At 40.0% G+C, this 21,635-nt stretch overlaps 1 protein-coding gene across 1 annotated transcript in view; it reads left to right on the top strand.

Annotated features, from left to right (window-relative positions):
• Window positions 1-21,635, top strand: part of LOC127575028 (regulator of microtubule dynamics protein 2) — a 78,461-nt gene that overhangs the window by 54,418 nt on the left and 2,408 nt on the right. Inside the window, exons 5-9 of the mRNA XM_052024632.1 lie at window positions 885-960; window positions 9,130-9,207; window positions 14,920-15,018; window positions 16,223-16,276; window positions 16,406-16,483. Of these exons, the coding sequence (XP_051880592.1) occupies window positions 885-960; window positions 9,130-9,207; window positions 14,920-15,018; window positions 16,223-16,276; window positions 16,406-16,483 (385 nt within the window). The remainder of the gene's footprint in view (window positions 1-884; window positions 961-9,129; window positions 9,208-14,919; window positions 15,019-16,222; window positions 16,277-16,405; window positions 16,484-21,635) is intronic.

The following is a 21,635-nucleotide window of genomic DNA, read 5'->3' as shown; positions in this document are numbered from 1 at the left end:
TAAGCTGACTAATACTAGTAGCTTTCTGGGTTCTCAATGTTAGGTCCCCCTAAGTGTCAAAGAACCCATGAATAATGTGAAGAGAAATGCAAAGTAAATTCAGGAAATATTTCGCACCTCAGGCAGCATCTGTGGAGAGAGTAAAAGTCAACTTTTACAGATGGATGACCTTTCATCAGATCTGGCCAGTTGTGCTATAAACGGGAATGGCTGGTTATCTGAAATTATTGAAGTAAGTGGTGAATCCCGAATGATAACATGCCTAGTCAAAATATAGATGCTGTTCTTTGAACTTATGTTGGGCTTTGTTGGAATGTGTGAGAGGCCAAAGACCATGAAGTGAGAATGGAAATGGGATGGAGAATTAAAATGACAAGCAACTGGGTCGTTCTTGCAAACTGAATAGAGAGATTCTGTTTGTCAGCCATCCAGTCTGTCTTTTAGAGGAGATGACATTGTGAGAACTGAATGTAATAGGGAAATAAAAAGTACAAATGAATTGCTTCTTCCCGTGCAAGGACTGTTTGGGTCCCTGGATTGCAGGAAAGGAGGGCAGGTGTTGCATCTTCTGCAGTTGCTTGGGAAAGTCTTGGCAGAGACGAAGCAGTCCCTTAGGAATGCTGAAAGGGGAAGGGAAGAAGTGGATGCTGTAAATAGCTTTGGCTTTATGCAGAAATATTTATTGTATATGCTGCCTTAAGTGAGCCAGCTGGTACAGCTTTTATCGTGCACTCTGATAATTAAAATATTGTCGTTTGGTATTTGTATTAATTTATGTATTTATGATTTTTTTTTTCCTGTTAATTTTTCTATTAGTTAGACTGTCAAAATATTTATGCATTGGTGCTCTTCAGTTGAATGATTGGGATTTCTAATATTTGCAGGCTTGCAATTATTTGTGGCCATCTTTCGGGGTATGGAAGTGTACAGACCAAAATCAAGGATGGCTTTCTATTCAAGGTAAGTTAGGCAGTTGTATCAACTGAGAATATTTTTTGTAAAAGAGATTAGAAAACTATTAGTATTGTTTTCAGTATTGGCTGTGTGGTTAATCTTAAAGTGGTCCAGTATTACCAAAAGCAAGGTTCCTTGAAATAGGGAGTAGGCTATCTTAATAGAATGCTTGGTTTGTTTGGAACAGAATCCCAATGACAGCATTTGAACTTTGAAATAGTTTAAAAACGGATATATTTTCAACATAGCACAACTTTCTTTACAAACGCTATCTCTCAGACATCACCTTTGGCAGTACTTCAGGATCTACTCCTGTTCTTTAGGCTCAGCAGCCACATCAGTATGTAGGATGGGCAGACTGTGACACAGATGAGAGAGGAGGTGCTTGAATGGGGAAGGTGAGTGGGTAGTTTAGGAGGTGGTGCATTCCTTCTGCCATTTTCACTGGGTTTCCACTTCAGATGAGACTCGGGTTTACAGTGCCATTCTTGGATTGGTCATGGGCCAGGAGTTCCACTGGTCAAAGATACACTTTTTATAGAGAGACTTTGAGAACACTCTTGAAGTATTTCCTCTGAAATTCATGTAATTTTTTGCCATGATGGGCTCAGAATTGAGTGCCTGTTTTAGGAGTCTAATGTTGGGCACATGAGCAATGTGGCCCACCCATCAAAGTTAGCTGTGTGCAATTAGAGCCTTAGCGCTGGGAATGTTGTCCCGGGAGAGGAAACTCTTTAATTTGTTTATTCTTCTCGAGAATGTGGAAGAGACAATGGTGCCTTGAAGTACCTAGTAGCAGAACCTATCAGAAGTGTACAGGATGGCTCAGACCACTGCTGTTTAATAGATTATAAGCATTGTGTTGGGTTTGAGGTCTTGAACTTCAAACACTCTTTCTTTTCTGTAAATGGCCAAAGGCTATGCTGGTGCACTGGAAGTAGTGATGAATTTTATCATCAGCATTTGCCTTTGCTGAGATGTGGATACTGAGAGATAGAAAATAGTCCATATATTCTAGGGTCTTGTTTGGATCTTTATTGTTGGGGCAATAAAGGCGGCCAGTGGAGAACGCGTTCACTGTAAGCCCTCTTCACTCATGCTTCAGTGAACATGCCAACAGTGACTCGGACCTTGCTATGTAAACATATGCTAGTATCATCTCTGTATTGTGTCTCGAAGACACAGGCTGGTTCTGGAGTGCAAGTGGCAGAGATTTAACAGCTTCTCATTTGTCCTGTGGAATAGCTCTACACCAATAGGAAACTGGTTGGAAGTGAGCGCAATATTGCGGCAAGAAAGATTGGGTAAAGGATTGGAGTGATTGGAGTCGAGCACTGCTGTGTCAGTCTGCAATGAGATTGGGCCTATGCCAGAACATTTTGTTAGAATCTCAGATTGCAAGCCATAATGTAGCATAATAGAATAATGATGAGGACGACCAAATGTAAGGCGGGTTCTTGACCACATTTGCTTGGTGGAGTTGAATGTTTTTGTAGACTAATGAAAGGTCTCATAGTTGTGGGCCGAACCTTCAGGAAGTTGTGTATTTAATTCCTTATTGGTCAACATTGACCAAAACTTGATTAAATTTGTACTTCACATGCAATGAGAAATCACGGAACCTTTGTTAGAAGCCACATTAAGTAACAAAAAAATAGGCTGCATGTTGAAGAAGCTGGAAAGGAAAAGTTATTTTCAATCACAAACAAGATTTACCCAAGGACACAATTTGCGTTAACTGTTTTCTTCACAGTCTGATTGTCTGCATAACTTCAGGTGAGTAGAAGCTTTTCAAGGTACTGATCAACATCATGCTTTTCCCATCAAAGCAATTATTCTGTTAAAATTCATGATGCTGGACTAATTGCACTGATTAGGTTAGGGTATATAAATTTATCAGGTATAAACTGAACATGGAAGGGACAATCACAGAGGGAGAGGTTTACAATAATTAATTGTCATGCATGTGATTCTTTAGTATTGTTGTGTCCATTCTCAGGGTTGAAGCTCACTAGAAGGGAGTTGTGTTAGAGCACAACTGCAGCAGTACACAGTACTTTCTATGTAAACTATAACAAAATAGGAGTAGACCGTCCTAATAGGAGTTGGTCGTTCAGCCTGCTTTGCCGTTCAATATGATTATGACTGATCATCCAACCTAGGTACTGTGTACCTGCTTTCACTGGATATAGCCTTGAACTCTTTAGCCCTAAAAACTATATCTAACTGCCATTGAACCTATTTAATGGTTTGCCCTACTGTAATAAAGAATTCCACAGGCTCTCCACTCTCTGGGTAAATAAATTTCTCTTCATCTCAGTCCTGTGTGGTTTACCCTTTATCTTTGGACTGTGACCTAGGGTCCTGGGCCACCCCACTATCGAGGACATTCATCTTGCATCTAGCTCATCAGTCCTTTTAGAATTTTGTAGGTTTCAATGAGATCCTCTCTCTAACAAATACAAGTCTAATAAACCCAATCTAATCAACCTTATCTCTCTCCATGAGTCAGTCCTACCATGTCAGGAATCAGTCCAGTGAACATTTGCTGCACTCCCTCCATAGCAAGAATATCCTTCCAAAGAAAGGAAGATCAAAACTGCACACAATACTCAAGGTTCATTTCACCAAAGCTGTGCAATTGTAGCAAGACATCCTTATTCCTGAACTCGAATCCTCTTGATATATGGCCAATATACCATTTGCTGCCTTCTCTTTTCCTGTCTGCCAACCAGTTTGCTATGCATAATCTTCCTCTATAGTATTATTGCTCATTTGAGTTGCCCAATATACATGTAGATTAATCACCCATCATTACAATTGTATCCAAACTGTATGCATCTCTTATTTCCTGCTTAATGTTATTCCCTACACCACTACTATGTTTGGGGTTCTCTATGCATCCCCATTGTTTTCTGCCCCTTGGTGTTTCTTAGCTCCATCCGTGTTTTTTGTTGGACCTGGTCCTTCAGGTGCCTGTAGAGCTGTTTTTTTTCCTTTTGAGGCATAATGCAATTTCTAATCCGAGAACCCCTTGCATTTGTGACTAATTAGCTCCTTGATCTTGTAGTCATTTTTATCAAAACAGTCAGGGTGCTATGGGGACACTAGACAGGCATCTTTAGTAATATTTAACTGCTGATGAATTAACATTGATCAAAAATTTACTGAAGGCCCTATCCTAAAATGCCATGAGAGATTATTGGACATTTTTAAAGCAACTTTAAAAGAAAATCAGGATGGAAGCTGAAAAGTTTGCAAAGAAAGTAATTTTCTTTCACAAAACAAGATTAACTCAAGGACACTTTATGTCATCAGTTCTCTCCACAGACACAATGCAGTCTGACTGTCTGCAGAATTTCCCCTTGAGTAAAGGCAACTTCCCTAGGTATTGATAAGCTCAGTGCTCTTCCCCATCACAGTGTTTTGGTGAAAATTGATGAACAAAGGACTAACTGGATTAAAATGCATGAATTTGCAAGGAATAAAGTGGGCATGCAAGCAAGAATCATAAAAGAAAGGATTCATGTCATTCAGTTATCATTGGCATGATTCTTACGTGTTGTAAGAACCATAGAACCATACAGCAGAAAACAGGCCCTTTGGCCCACCATGTTGTGCCATCCATCAAACCACCCTCACACTATTTAATCCTTTCCTCCCACATATCCCTCTATCTCACATTCCTCCATATGCCTATCCAACAAACTCTTGAACCTCTCCAATGTATCTGCCTTCTCTACCACCCCAGGCAGTGCATTCCATGCACCAACCACTCCCTGGGTGAAAAACCTCCCCCTGACATCTCCCCTGAACCTCCCACCCATAACGTTAAAGCCATGCCCTCTCGTCTTGAGCATTGGTGCCCTGGGAAGGAGGTGCTGGCTGTCTATCTATTCCTCTCAATATTTTATATACCTCTATCATGTCTCCTCTCATCCTCCTCCTTTCCAGTGAATAAAGCCCTAGCACCTTAAGCCTTTCCTCATATTCCATATGCTCTAATCCAGGCAGCATCTTGGTAAATCTCCTCTGCACCCTCTCCAATGCCTCCACATCCTTCCTATAATGCGGCGACCAGAACTGAACACAGTACTCTAAGTGTGGTCTAACTAGAGTTTTGTAAAGCTGCATCATCACTTCGTGGCTCTTGAACTCAATCCCACGACTTATGAAAGCTAACATCCCATAGGCCTTCTTAACTGCTCTATCCACCTGTGAGGCAACTTTCAGTGAACTGTAACTATGAACCCCCAGATCCCTCTGCTCCTCCACACTGCCAAGTACCTTGCCATTTACCCTGTACTCTGCCCTGGAGTTTGTCCTTCCAAAGTGTACCACCTCACACTTCTCCGGATTGAACTCCATCCGCCACTTGTCAGCCCAGCTCTGCATCCTATCAATATCCCTCTGTAAGCTCCGACAGCCCTCCACACTATCCACAACACCGCCGATCTTAGTGTCGTCCGCAAACTTACTAACCCAGCCTTCCACCCCCTCATCTAAGTCATCAATAAATATCACAAAAAGTAGAGGTCCCAGAACTGATCCCTGCAGGACACCACTAGTCACTGCCCTCCAATCCGAGGGCACTCCCTCTACCACAACCCTCTGCTTTCTACATGCAAGCCAATTCCTAATCCACACAGCCAAGCTTCCCTGGATCCCTTGGCCTCTGACCTGCTGAAGAAGCCTACCATGAGGAACCTTATCAAACGCCTTACTAAAATCCATATAGACCACATCCACCGTAGTACCCTCATCAATCTTCCTCGTCACCTCCTCAAAGAACTCTATCAGGCTTGTGAGGCAAGATCTTCCCTTCACAAAGCCATGCTGGCTGTCCCTAATCAGTCCATGATTTTCCAGGTGTTCATAAATCCTATCCCTTAGAATCCTTTCTAACAGCTTACCCACCACAGACGTAAGGCTCACCAGTCTGTAATTCCCTGGACTATCCCTACTACCTTCTTTGAACAAGGGGACAACATTCGCCACCCTCCAATCCTCCGGCACCATCCCCGTGGACAAGGAGCAGGGTTTTGGTTAAACCTGAACATCGAAAACAAAAAGCTATGAACTGGTCAAATTAATCTGTACAGTCGGGGCCAACTACTGTGTTTCATCTGCAGGATGAGTTGTGTTCATAATCAGAGTTAGAGCAGATTGCATGAGAGTTGAAATTGCAGTAAGGAATTAAAAGCTGGGTAAAATTGTTAGAGGCAAAGGCCACAAAAACTAGTTTAGTTTATCATGTAATCCTATCATTTGTAGTTTTTGTAATATGTCCTATTATTTGTAATGTTTACTCTATATTAGTAGTAGTGTTCAATAAACTTTCAAAAAGTTTTATGTAATGCTGCTCTGTGAGTCTCAGTGAGTTTTATCAGACCGGCTCGGGGTCAAACAGGCATCAGGACAGAATACCTGCAGCTCCTTTTGGTTGGAAGTTGTCAAGTTGCTGTCTTAGTGGAGCTTTCTGTTTTGCCATCATTTTGGGGCCAAATTGATGGAGATGATCAAAAAGGTTAGGCAATGGTCAACACTGCAGTCCTCAGTATGATGTCGTAGCACAAGTAATGTGGATGTCCTTGTGGTCTCTTGCTTGGAAGATGCTGTTGTCTAAAAGGTGCCAGTGCCTGGATTGAGGTATTGCCATGAGGTCTTAAACTTGTCTCTCTAGCAATACAGTATTCATTAAGACAGCGTCATGTTCCAAGAATTTTGCCAGGAGGAGAACTCCATTATAGTTAGTTTTCCATATTCCTGGAGGGCATGATTGGGAAGTTGTTTCCTTTTGAAGTATGACATTGAAGTTGGCCAGAAGGATCAGTTTTATCAAGAATTGCAGTAGGAGTCTTCCTCTACCTCATTCCTAAGTACTGAGATTCTTCATTTAACAGTGAAGTGGATATTATGAGAGAGTCGCTTTGATCATAGGATCATTGGGAGGCCAGACTAACTTTATTCTCGACAGCAAAACTCACCTCATAAAGGTGGTGCTCCTCTTCCTATTTGTCCTTCCAGAAGAAATTGTTGTACTTCCCATTTGGTTCTATGAGCTGTCCATCTTTATTGTGTTTCACTTGGGGTGGTGATGTTGTGTCAGAGCAGATGAATTCTTGAGCTATGATAGCAAGAGAAGTGTTTGGGTCTGTTGCTGCTGGGGTTGTCCATGAGAGTCCTGACACTGCATGAATTGAATGACACTGCATGTCTTGAATTTCATATGAAGTATTACTAAGCTTTGGACTTGTTCTGCATGCTGTTGGGTGAGCTTTTACAACTATTAAGCTTGTTGTTATTCAAAAAAAATTTGCATATTGCAGTAGGTGTTTTCAGGATGAAAGGTTGGAAATGGTTTTTAAAATTTACAGTTTTCAACTTTTGTTTGAGAACAGAAAAATTTATGTTGATAAGTTTAAGACTTAGGCTGGTTGTCATTTTGCAGTCTTATACAAAATGAGAAATGTTGCTACCCTTGTGACAAGGGCACAGTTTCAAAGTAACTCCCTAGTTATGAGTTTTCAAAATAGTGTATTTAGCTTGTTTGTAAATGTGAGATTCACATTAGGCAAGGATATTGAAAGAGAGAGGAGAGAGACAGAACGAGAGAACAAAGGGAGGCAAATGCAACTTGCTTCCTAAATCTTCTAAACTCAAAAATTTCCTTACAATCTACTTGCAGAAATCTGCCTTCAAACACCTCTTCTTAAATTTTATTTCCTGGAAATCAGAGTATCCAATTCAGCCCTTTGCCTGGTCGCTATTTATTCTAAGCATGGCCGATTTTGGTACTAGAGAAGTTGATGAGTGTGAAATCCCAAAAATCTAATGATCTATGTTCCACAGTGTTAAGAAGTGGCTTCAGAGATAATGAATTCTCTGGTTATTATCTTCTAAAGTTCTATTGATTGCAGAATTTTCACTCCAGATTGGAAGCTACCAGATGTGACCTCATTATTTATGAATAAAGGGAGAGAGAAAACAAAGGACTACTAATCTCTTAATGATAGGGAATATGATGGAATCTACAATGAAGAATAAATGAATTCTTCTCAAATTGGCAGGCTGTGGCTAATGAAGTGTTATAGGGATTGGTGCTTGAGCCCAAGTTATTCACAATCTATGTGAACAATTTGGCTGAGAGACCGAATGTCATACTTCCAAGCTTGCTGAAAAAACCATATGAGGTGGAAACGAGTATGGATGAGTGGCTGAAAACCTGGCAGATGGAATATAATGTGGAAGATGGTAAGGTCATCCATTTTGGTGTATATGATAGAAAAACCAAGAATGAGAGATTAGGTAATATTGATCTTCAAAGGAACCTAATTGTGTTTGTACACAAGTCACTGAAGGCCAACGTGCTGGTGCAACAAGGAATCAGGAGGGTCTGTTAGTCTTTATTATAAGAGGATTTGAATACAGGAGTAAGGAAGTCTTATTGCATTTGTACAGGGCCTTGGTGAGACTGCACCTGAAATATTATGTACAGTGTTGGTCCCTTCCCCAGGAAACCAAGTACTTGCCATTAGACTGGTCTGTAGATGTCAGGTTTGTTGTAAGAGGAGATATTGAGTAGACTGGGACTTTAGAGTTTAGAAGAATGAGAGGAGATTTTGTTGAAATTTACAAAATTCTTAAAGGACTTGACAGGCTAGTTATAGGAAGGATGTTTCCCCTTGCTGAGGAGTCCAGGGTCAGGGGCACAGTTTCAGAATTAGGGGTGGGTCACTTAGGATAGAGATGACATGAAATTTATTCATGCAAAGGATAGTGAAACTTTGGGTCCTGTACTATGGGGAGCTACGGGGGCTCAGCTGTGTTCATTTGAAACTGAGATTGATAGATGTCTAGACATTAAGATAATCAAGGGATCTGGGAATAGTCTGGAAAGTGGTGCTGAGGCAGTAGAAGATCAGTCATAATAAGGCTCAAAAGACCAGATGGCATTCTCCAACTTCTACTTTTTTATGTAATGTCAAAGGGCTGGAAAGTTACAGAAAAGAGTTTAGCTCGAGAATAAGGAAGAATTTTTATTGGATTTGTTGGGTTTTGTAAAAGAAGTAATAATACAAAATTTGGAAAGGTTTATAACTTTTAGTTTGAAGACCATATTTACATATTTGATATATTCTGCACTAAGTAGTTTCTTCCTTTTCTTTTAAACAGGAACATATAGATAAAGCAATCGAACTGAGGCCACAAGATCCTAAATTGTATTATCTTCTAGGAAGATGGTGCTATGCAGTAAGTTGGGAAACTTTGTATTCTGTCTTTGTGTTGATATGTAGCTCGGTGAGGCAGAGGTGCAATAGTCTATCACTCTAAGTTATCTTTGTACTTTTCACTATTTCTATCTCATTCATTTGGAAGGACTGTTTCTTCTAGTCAACACACACATGTTCTCACAAGAAGAGAAGGTGTTTGCAAACTCGGCCTCCAATTTGATCCTGAGTTGACTATGATCCCATCTCCTCTCCATTGCTTTAATGAAAATAATACAAGGGAATAGATTGCAAAAGGAAAGAAGTCATGCTACAGCTGTATAAGGCTCTTGAGAGATCACATGTGAAGTACTGCATGCAATTTAGTTCTCTATTTTTAAGGATGAATATATTTAGCTTGGATGCCATACAAAGGTTCATTAATTTGATTCCTAAATTGTAAAACAAAATTGCCTTGTAAGGAAAGATATAGAGTTTAGAAAAATGGCAGGTGTTCTTATTGAAATATGGCACCTCAGAATCTTATCTATAAGCTAATTTCCCCGGTTGAGGAATCTGAAGATAATGAGATGGCCATTTAAGACTGAGATGACAAGGAATTTCCTTGTTCAGAGGGTTGTGAATCTTTGGAATTCCGAGCCTAAGAGAACTCTGAATCTTTGTATTCAGTTTAGAGTTTTGGACTTTGAGGATTATGGGGATCCAGCACTTGAGTCAATGATAAAGTTGGACACTTGCTGAATGGGAAAGTAGGCCCAAAGGACCATATGAAGGCTTTAGGATCTTTATTGCCATATACTGTACATCCAGTTTATGAAACTAGAATAAAATTAGAAAATGCTGAAAACACTCAGCAAGTCAGGCAGTATCAGTGAAAAGAAAAACTGAGCTGGAGAAGCTTACAATCAACGTGAGCTGCAGAGTCAGGGAAAACGTGCAAATTCCATATGGACAGCACCCAAGATCAGTGGAGCTGAGAGACAGTAACGCCGTCCTCTAGAAACTGTTCCTGGAGATGTCAAGTATGTAGACCTGGGCCTACACACTCTTTTGGAACGTGAAAAGGCCTTTGTTGCAAAGGGTTTGGAGTTTAGGAATAGGGAGGTTTTATTACAATTGTACAAGGTGTTAGTTAGGCCACAGCTGGAAAACTCTGCATGGTTTTGGTTCTCTTCACTGAAAAAGGATATTGTGTCATTGGAGGCAGTCCAAAGGAAATTCACCAGGCTAATTCCAGGGATGAGAAGATTCTCCTAACAAAAGAGGCTCTTCCTTGGAGTTTAGAAGAATGAGGAATGACTTTATTTAAACATATAAGATCCTAAGGGGGCTTGACAGGGTAGATGTTGAGATCTTTGCACTTCCAGGAGAGTCATGAACAAGGAGACATAGCTACCAAATAAGGGGCTGGTCATTTAAAACTGAGGTGAGTTTAAAAAAAATTCTTCTCTGAATGTAGAGAATCTCTGAAATTCTCTGCCCTCAAAGGTGGTGGGGGCCAGATAATTAGAAATATTTAAGATGGAAATAGAAAAATATTTGGATGATCGAGGAATTGAGGGCTTTGGGGAACTGACAGGGAAGAGTTGAGGCCAGCATAGATCAGCCATGATCATATTGAATGGTGGTGCAAGCTTGAAGCGGCCTGCTTCTCCTACTTTCTTCTGTTCTTATCCAATGTCTGAAAACACAAAATCATTGATTCTGTATCATATAGACGGGGAAATGCAAGCTGTGAGTCTAGTGGCAATCTATTTTAAGTTGTGTTGCAGGTGAGTATCTCTTTAAATTGTACTGAAAAAGCACGGCCCTACATTATGCAACCTGTACCTGGCCATCCCAATACTAACTCTGTGGTTATGATAGTAAACTATCAATTAAAATTGTTGACATATTCTTGTACCTCAATAGTGTTCTATTGCATAACTCCAATATTGACAATGAAGTCATTCATCAGATTGGCTGTATCAGCTCCTCCTTTGGCAGACTCGCACAAAGTCTCCTATAGATAAATTATTTTTTCCCAGTGATGTCTTGCTTTCACTACTCTTATATGGAGATGGATATGCCATGGATGTCACATCAGTGATTTAAAGGTTTCTATTTACTTGCCATTGGCATAAAGTAGCAGGTTAGTTTGTATAATGTCGATGTCCTTAAATGCAACAACTTAACTTGGAATTCTGGTACAATCAGAAAGGAAATGCACACCAGGTCCATCTGTCAATACCAAGATATGCCAACAGCTTCTTAAAATTCTATTACTTGCAGCCCTGTTATTCACTCGTGTTAGTATTAAGAGGCTAGCTTGCCACCCAGTTATGTCGTACTGTGTAGGATGAAAATAATAACTGGTATTTTTTTAAAAGTCTGTCAGACACTGAATTTTTCTAAGTTAAAACAATGAAAGTAACATATATACTAGTTCTTTGGCATTATTATAATTCCTTGTTCAATCTGTGGTCAAAATATTTGTATTCTTTTATCACAGAATTGAGTTTTATTGCTCTTTAATGACGTACTAGGAGGTAGTTAACCCGAAAATTTGAATAGATTAATGATATGAAGCCAGCTGTTTTTGTAATCTAAATAATGTTCTTTTTCTTCACCTGATAGCTAGTATAAATATACTATCTTCCATTTGTTTTCTGTGAGCAGCCTATAAAAGTGTTTGGTTCAGTTCTGTGGCAAGAATATCATTAAGTGCACCACTAAAAATTTTAAACCTATTTTCTTTAACTTTTTCTTTGTCATTAGATTTACTACCCAGTTTATGCTTCTGAATTAATGACCCATGTGATAGCAGACAGCATAGAATGTACAACCATTTGCAAAAGCTACAGGTAAAGGTGGTGCTGATAAGGGGTTTTGACCCGAAACATCAACAATTCCTTACCCCCACAGATGCTGCTCGACCTGCTGAGTTCCTCCAGCAGATTGTTCGTAGCTACAGGTAAATGTCAGTTATCAAAGAAGTAATGGAGATAACAAGCTTATAAACTGGCATTTCTGTAATTTCTGTACTAACCTTTCAACCATCGTTGGCAGCATTTAATTATTTAGTATCCCAGCAGTTAATACATAAAGGTAATACAACATAGAACAGTACAGCACAGGAACAGGCCCTTTGGCCCACTATTTCGTGCCAAACTAATTAAAATTGGTAAATTTGGTTTATTATTGTCACATGTACTAAGGTCAGTGAAAAACTTGTCTTGCATACCGTCCATTTAGATCAATTCATTACAACAGTGCATTGAGGTAGTACATGGTTAAAACAATAAGAGAGTGCAGATGTTGAGGTCAAGTCCATCTTATTGTACAAGGAAACATCCAATAGTCTTCTAACAGTGGGATAGAAGCTGTTCTTAAGCCTGGTGGTACGTGCTTTCAGGCTTTTGTATCTTCTGCCTGATGGGAAAAGAGAGACTGTCCGGGGTGACTGGGATCTTTGTCTACAGTTCTCGCTGCCTTGGTAAAGCAGCCAACATAATCAGAGTCTATGGAGGGGAGGCTGGTTTCCGTGATGTGCTGGGCTGTGTCCACAACTTTGCAGTTTCTTGCGGTCACGGGCAGAGCTGTTGCCATACCAAGCCATGATGCATCTGGATAGGATGCTTTCTATGGTTCATCGATTTAAAATGGGTGAGGATCAAAGGGAACATGCCAAATTTCTTAGCCTCCTGAAGAAGTAGAGTTGCTGGTGTGCTTTCTTGGCCATGACGTCAACGTGGTTGGACCAGGACAGGCTATTGGTGATGTTCCCTTGTAGGATCTTGAAGCTCTCAACCATCTCAACCTCAGCATTGTTGATGTAGACAGGTGTATGTGCACTATCCCCCCCTTCCTGAAGTCAATGACCAGCTCTTTTGTTCTGCTGACATTGAGGGAAAGGTTGTTGTCATGACACCATGTTACTAGGGTCTCTATCTCCTACCTGTTCTCCAACATATTATTTGAGATACGGCCCACTATGGTGGTATCATCTGCAAACTTCTAGATGGAGTTAGAGCAGAATCTGGCCACGCAGTCATGTATCTATAGGGAGCAGAGTAGGGGGCTGAGGATGCAGCCTTGTGGAGCGCCAGTGTTGTGTAAACTAGTAATTAAGTGCCTAACTGAACTAATCCCCTCTGCCTACACAATGTCCATATCCCTCCATTCTCTGTACGTGCATGCACCTATCTAATAGCCTCTTAAATGCCTCTATTGTATTTGCCTCCACTACCACCCCTGGCAGCACATTCCAGGCACCCACCACACTCTGTTTTAAAAAAAACCTAACCAAAAAAAAATCAATTAACTGAACTATTAGACTTAAATTTTATTGTTGAAGTAGGTGTTTTAAGATTGATAAAAAAATTGGTAAGATTAAATTAGGATTAAACTTCAGAAAGGCAAGTTGGGACACTGTTGGTTATTCATTGGATGCCATTTTCATAGTTAGATAGTTGTTTTATTGAATAGATTACAATCTATCTTTATATTTGTGTAGTTAGCTGAACATAAGAGGTGGAAGCAGGAGTAAACACTCTATCCTTTGAGCGTTCACCCCCATTCATTAAGATGGCTTCTTTTTAACTTCAGTGCTACTTTCCTACACTAACCCCATATCCCTTTATTCTCCACATATCGAAAATTCTGTTGATTTCTGTCTTGAATGGGACCAGTTTAGAATTCAGCAAAAAAAGGACCAAGAGTTTGATTGAGAGAGCAAAGCTAGGGTATGAGAGTAAACTTGTAAGCAACGTAAAAATGGACTGTAAAGGTTTCTACAGGTATATAGGAAGAAAAAGTTTAGTGAAGACAAATGTAGGTCACTTGTCAGAAATGGGAGAACCTATAATGGGGAACAAATAAATGGCAAAACCATTAAACAAATACTTTGTTTCAACCTTCATGGAAGACACACAAATAACTACCTAGATATGTGAGAGCCAAGAGTCTATTGAAAAGGAGAATTAAAGGAAATTAGAATGAATATAAAATGGTACTGGAGAAATTAATGATGCGGAAAGCCAATAAGTCCTTGGGCCTGATAATTCCATCCCAATAAGAGATAGCTGTGGAAATAGTGGATACATTTGATGTCATCTTCCAAAATGCGATAGTTTATGGAACAGTTCCTTTAGATTGGAGAGTGGCAAAGGTAACCCCACAATTACAGCACACATAGGTCAGACACCCATTCTACTCTTTAAGTTTGAGGTCATCCAATAGTCTGTTACCTGGGTTATTATTTGCATCAGGACCATTAGCCCATAATACCTGTGTTCACTTATTAATGTTCTTATTTTTGTTTCCACATCTTTCCATAGATTTATTTATCCCTGTATCTACTAATTCCAGTCCTACAACTCTCCCAGATAACTGGACTTGTAGTTGTAATCTCTTAATTGATGGGATTTATTGCTCCAGTATTGCCAGGTATTTGTCTAGCTGGCAAAACATTAAGCTCTAGAATTCCCTACAAACCTCTTTGCCTCTTGGGTTCTGTTTCACAAAGATGCACCACTAAAGATGCCTCTTTGACCAAGTTTTTTTTTCATTTACCATAACATCTCTGTAGTTTCTGGTTTGGTTTCAAGTCTTGCTCCTGTATAGTGATTTTTAATGGTTTTCTCTGTTAAAGGTTCTATATAAGTACCATAGTCATTGTAAACTAATCCTGAAATTAGAATTTATATTTGATTTCAGTGCTGTCTTTATAACATTTGGTCTGCTTGGCTTGCAGGCATCTCAGCTGTCGTGGATTGAAAGAAAAGTAGCTACAGCCTTGTTTGGAGAGCCACCAAATTCAACCATACAAGATGCATTGGAATGTTTTCTCAAGGTAATAAACCTGCCAGTTACTCAGTTTTCAGTACCCTGCTTGCAGTTTAGTTGCTGAATTAGACTGAGGTATTGATTTTAAAACATTTGGGAACGAAGCAGAGACGTCTGGGATGTTGCATTTATTCTTCAATATCATATATTAATTGTATTAGGCAATTATAAAGACGAAGAATGATTGATACAATCAGCAACAATTGAAATGCCTATTCTTTGTGTCAATATCTGCAATTTTAGTTTTCAGCTTTTCATGGTCCCTGGCCCAGACCACAAATGCATATTCCAGCAAGAGTTATTGAAGGTCATTCAGAGTTGTTCCAGTTGTAACAATATAAGGCAACAGATGGCCATTTAACATTTTTTAGTCAGTTATCTAACTCATTAGCTCATACTGATTTGTTTTTAACATTCTGTCTGGCTGATTGTTCCAGGCATAAGTGAAATTAAGTTCTTCATATTAATTACTTAAATTTGCTTGAAACCCGTTTTCTGGCCTCAATCTTGCACGTGTCATTGTTGTGTAAGTTATGTGTAACTTATGTTAATTTAAGTTTGTTAACTTGTGTTTGACCTTGTCTTGCAATGTACTGTACTGCAAAAAGCTAATTTTCATGGCATTAATACACTATGCATGTATGCCTATGACAGCAATAAACTTGAACTTGAATACTAGCTTCACTTGCTTTGAAACCATAATTTTACTGTTAATCGTCTATATAATTCAAGCTGACATTATACAGAGATATTTACCAAAACTATTGGAATATACTGTATATAACATTTAATATAATAAAACATAACACAGCTTTTCACAGAAAAATTATCAAACAAAAATTAACCTACATAAGGCATCATTAAGACAGTTGACCACAGCCTTGATCAAGGAAATGGGGTAATTTAAAGGAGGAAAGAGAAGTAAAGGCAGGGTTTCTGAAAAAGATGGAAGCCTAGGCAGCTGAAAGCATAGCTGCCTCTGATGGAATAATGGAAATCTCTCATATATGCAACACAGCTAACTTCAGATCCATAGATAGCAGTGAGAGAGCTGCAGATCAATTTATTAATCTCTCTAGTGGAGTCTCATGGCTCATCCTGAAAATTGGCTGTTGCTTTCTTGGCTTGAAGAATGGATACTACCCCATGTCAATCCGTTCCTTATTATTTTTCGGTTTAAGTTGTATGTAAATGTGTTTTGAATTTTCCAGGTAGAGGAAATACACCCGAGGTATTCCAAAGCTAACTGTGTTTATTTGACAAAGGTAGGTACGACATTTTCATTATTTCATAGAAATATAATTATAACTATTTTAAATCTCATAAGTGTCTGTGTTCCGATGATCAGTGCTCTTTGTGATGCATTCCAAATCTTCCCTGTGTTTTACCTTCAGTGTTACAAAGAACTTGGACAGAACACTAATGCACAAATGTGGTGTGACATGGCTGTTTCCTTTCCTGATGCTATAGAGGTAATTATATTGAAATTAATGCTGCTAAAACAACCAATTCAACCTTTTTCCACATAAACATAAAGCACTGTAAGAATACATCAAATGACCATGATTGTATTTTGCAGACCAAATTTAATCTAAGGTTGTTTATGATGTGCTTTGTGATTTAGTAAATTGATCTTATCAATAGCTGGGTCTGACCTCATGAGGAAGTAGTATCAGCATTACGGTTGGCTTTGGTAACTTTATGCTGCCTGGGGAAAGTTCCCTGATGATAATTAAATTCCTTTGACTGGAAGTATGTGTATGGCCTTGGATGGCAACAATGGTATTGTAATTGACCTTTGCAAGTCCTTTTGGGGAGAGAAAACTTTTCCAAGGCCCCAGTGTCTGATAACTATGTCGGTTTTTACATGTAGATGGCAGATTCAAATGGAATCTAGATATGTTTGTGACCTGCACCAGCAGCTGTATAGTTCTGCTGATATGCCCTTTATTTTAACCATTTGTGATTCCTATGCTCTAGTTTATCTATGAGGTGGCGTTCATCTCCCACCATAGCAAAAATGGTCAAAAGGTCAAAGCCCTTGGACCTTCTGGATCCCTCTCCCAAAAAAAGCTGCTATGACTGTGAGTCAATTGATAATTTCGAAACTGAAATTGGCAGTTTGGGTTAGGTACGGATATGGAATCACGATAAGTAAATAGTTACAATACAGATGTGTCATGATGGCCAGCAAGTGCTGGCCTTCCCATTGATGCTCACATCCCATGTATTACTAGTGGTGAAGGTAGATGTAGCAGTGGCATCTCAGCACTTGATCTCAATCTTACTGACACAGTAGGCATGGGTTCCTTGTATTGTTGGCACTGAGAGTTAAAGGGGCTGGTGGGATCTATTAAAGAAACTGGTAGTCAAGTAGGTGTTCTGTTCAGGCTAGGCTGATGGTAGTCATCATTTTATCAAAGGAGAGCAGGACTGGATACAGACAAGAATGTTTCAATGTGCTTTCTGCTCTGTATTGAATAAATCAGGTGGCATAACAACATCACAACAGATGTTATTGCCCGAAATAAAGGAGAAAATCAACAGGTTACCACTTCTAATTCCTATTCAATGTATTCTGCCTCAAAATATGCACCTTAATCTGACTTGCCGATTAATACTTCTTACCACTGAATACTCTCCCAGTATTTGGCTTACTCTCCCAGGATGAATTATTGAAGTATGTTTATTATTTTAACCTGAGGCTGCATATATTAAAATACACGATGGAAGAGGTTGTAAAAATTATTTTATTGTGTTTGCAGTGAGGAATAGTTGGAAAACACAACTGCATATTATTTAACGTACAGATTTTTTGATGCATTATTCATTAGGGAGTTTACTCTGCCATTCTTAGCTCACCTTGCTGTATTTAGCTGGCCCGTTATATTAGATGCATATAACGGGCATCTGTATATTAGTCCTTGCATTATTCTTCCTACCATCTTTCCCAGAGTTTTTTCTTCCACTATTGAAAAATGACCAGCTTGGTAAAATAATGGACTGATGTGCAGAGTGTAACATGGAGTATAACTTTAAGAGAGGAAGAGGAGGTAAATTATAGGGTTTGCATGGCTGGGGAGACAGCTTGCATGCCTGATTGCGTTGCATTATGCATCTTCCAAGAATGTATCCATCAGAACAACAGAAATGTAATCTGTTAAACTAGTTTCTAACATGAAAGCATTCAAATGCTGTGTAGTCTGTTCTTTTAGTTAAAACAAATAACTGAACTGTAAATGACAGGACCTTTAGGAGCAATGATGTTCAGAGGGATCTTGGGGTGCAAGTCCATAGCTCCTGGAAAGTGGCAACACAGATGGATAGGGTGGTAAAGAAAGTATATTGGCATACTTGCCTTCATCAGTTGAGGAGCTGAGTGTAAAAGTCGGGAAGTCATGTTTCAGCTGTATGAAACTTTGGTAAGGCCATATTTGGGCAACGGTGTGCGGTTCTGGGTACCACATTAGAGGAATGATGTGGACACTTTGGAGAGGGTGCAGAAGAGGTTCACCAGGATGTTGCCTCAAATAGAGAATTTTAGCTATAAGTGGAGGTTGGACAAACTTGGATTGTTTTCTCTGCAGTGTCGGAGGCTGAGAGACGACCTGATAGAAGTATATAAAATTATGAGAGGCATAGATAGGAAGATGGTCAGAGTCTTCTTCCCAAGGTGGACATGTCTAATACTAAAGAGCATAACTTTAAGGTGAGAGGGGGAGAGTTTAAAGGAGATTTATTTTTTTTTACACAGTGATTGGTGCTCGGAACATCCTGCCAGCGGAAGTTGTGGCAGCAGATACAATAGTGACGTTTAAGATGCATTTAGATAGGCATATGGACAGGCAAGGAATGCAGGAATATAGACCACATTCAGACAGATGAGATTAGTTTGTATTGGCATTATGGTTGGCACAGACATAGTGGGTCAAAGGGCCTTTTCCTCTGCTGTTCTGTTTTTTGTCCTATGTTTGACATTTTGAATATTTATCTGTCAAATTGCAAGGTCTGGCTCTCCCATGCGGTTTTATGATTGAAAGTATAACTTCTAAGTATTTGAATTCTGCAAACCTAAAATGTAGCATTTAAGCAAAGGACGAATTATTGAAGTATGTTTATTATTCTGACCTGAGGCTGCATATATTAAAATACACTGATGGAAGAGGTTGCAAAAATTATTTTGTGTCTGCAGTGAGGAATAGTTGGAAAACACAACTGCGTATTATCCAAAGTACAGATTTTTTGATGCATTATTCATTAGGGAGTTTACTCTACCATTCTTAGCTCACCTTGCTCTATTTAGATAGAAACATAGAAAATCTACAGCACAATTCAGGCCCTTCGGCCCACAAAGCTGTGCTGAACATGTCCCTACCTTAGAAAGTACTAGGCTTACCTATAGCCCTCTTTTTCCCAGCTCCATGTACCTATCCAAAAGTTTCTTAAGAGACCCTATCGTTTCCGCTTCCACCACTGTTGCCAGCAGCCTATTCCACACACTCACCACTCTGAGTAAAAAAAACTTACCCCTGACACCTCCTCTATATCTACTCCCCAGCACCTTTAAACCTGTGTCCTCTTGTGGCAACCATTTCAGCCCTGGGGAAAAGCCTCTAACTATCTACCCGATCAATGCCTCTCATCATCTTATATACCTCTATCAGGTCCCCCCTCATCCTCCGTCACTTCAAGAAGAAAAGGCAGAGTTCCCTCAACCTGCTTTCATAAGCTATGCTCTGCAATCCTGGCAGCATCCTTGTAAATCTCCTCTGCACCATTTCTATGGCTTCCACATCCTTCCTGTAGTGAGGCGACCAGAACTAAGCACAGTACTCCAAGTGGGGTCTGACCAGGGTCCCATAAAGCTGCAACAATACCTCTCAGCTCCTAAATTCAATTCCCCAATTGATGAAGGACAACACACCATATGCCGCCTTAACCACAGAGTCAACCTGTGCAGCTGCTTTGAGCGTCCTGTGGACTCGGACCCCAAGATCCCTCTGATCCTCCACACTGCCAAGAGTCCTATACTATACTCTGCCATCATGTTTGACCTACCAAAATGAACCACTTCACACTTATCTGGGTTGAACTGCATCTGCCTCCTCTCAGCCCAACTTTGCATCCTATCTATGTCCCGCTGTAACCTTTGACAGCCCTCTATACTATCCACTACACATCCAAGCTTTGTGTCATCCGCAAACTTACTAACCCATCCCTCCACTTCCTCATCCAGGTAGTTTATAAAAATCACAAAGAGTAAGGGTCCCAGGACAGATCCCTGAGGTACGCCACTGGTCACTGATCTCCATGCAAAATACGACCCTTCAACAACCACTCTTTGCCTTCTGTGGGCCAGCCAGTTCTGGATCCACATTGTAATGTCCCCTTGGATCCCATGCCTCCTTACTTTCTCAATAAGCCTTGCATGGGGTACCTTATCAAATGCCTTGCTGAAATCCATATACACTACATCCACTGCTCTCCCTTCATTGAATTTTTTTGAGGATGTGACTAAACACATCAATTAGGCTCATAAGGCATGCTGACTATTCCTAATCATATTATATCTCTCCAAATGTTCATAAATCCTGCCTCTCAGGATCTTCTCCATCAGTTTACCAACCACTGAGGTAAGACTCACTGGTCTATAATTTCCTGGGCTGTCTCTACTCCCTTTCTTGAATAAGGGAACAACATCCGCAACCCTCCAATCTTCTGGGACCTCTTCCGTCTCCATTGATGATGCAAAGATCATCGCCAGAGGCTCCGCAATCTCCTCCCTCGCCTCCCACAGCAGCCTGGAGTACATCTCATCTGGTCCCGGCAACTTATCCAACTTTATGCTTTCCAAAAGTTCTAGCACCTCCTCTTTCCAAATATCTACATGCTCAAGCATTTCAGCCTGCTGCAAGTCCTCACTACAGTCACCTAGCTCTTTTTCCATAGTGAATACTGATGTAAAGTATTAATTAAGCACCTCTGCTATTTCTTCCAGATCCATACACACTTTCCCACTGCTGCACTTGATAGGCCCTATTCTTTCGCATCTTATCCTCTTGCTCTTCACATACTTGTAGAATGCCTTGGGGTTTTCCTTAATCCTGCCCACCAAGGCCTTCTCATGTCCCCTTCTGGCTCTCCTAATTTCCTTCTTAGGCTCCTTCCTGTTATCCTTATACTCTTCCAGATCTCTAACATTACCTAGCTCTCTGTACCTTTTTTAAGCTTTTCTTTTCCTTTTGACTAGATTTATTATAGCCTTTGTACACCATGGTTCCTGTATCCTCTCGTGACTCCCCTGTCTCATTGGAACATGCCTATGCAGAACTCCACACAAATATCCCCTGAATATTTGCCACATTTCTTCCGTACTTTCCCTGAGAACATCTGTTCCCAATTTAAGCTTCCAATTTCCTGCCTGCGAGCCTCATAATTCCCTTTACTCCAAGTAAACACCTTTCTAGTCCGTATGTTCCTAACTCTCCAATGCTATCGTAAAGGAGATAGAATTATGATCACTATCTCCAAAATGCTCTCCCACTGAGAGATCTGACACCTGACCAGGTTCATTTCCCAATACCAAATCAAGCACAGCCTCTTCTCTTGTAGGCTTGTCTACAT

Source organism: Pristis pectinata, chromosome 10, assembly GCF_009764475.1.
Source record: "Pristis pectinata isolate sPriPec2 chromosome 10, sPriPec2.1.pri, whole genome shotgun sequence".
In the NCBI taxonomy this organism is placed as follows: domain Eukaryota; kingdom Metazoa; phylum Chordata; class Chondrichthyes; order Rhinopristiformes; family Pristidae; genus Pristis; species Pristis pectinata.
This window is presented reverse-complemented; position numbering and strand designations above follow the sequence as displayed.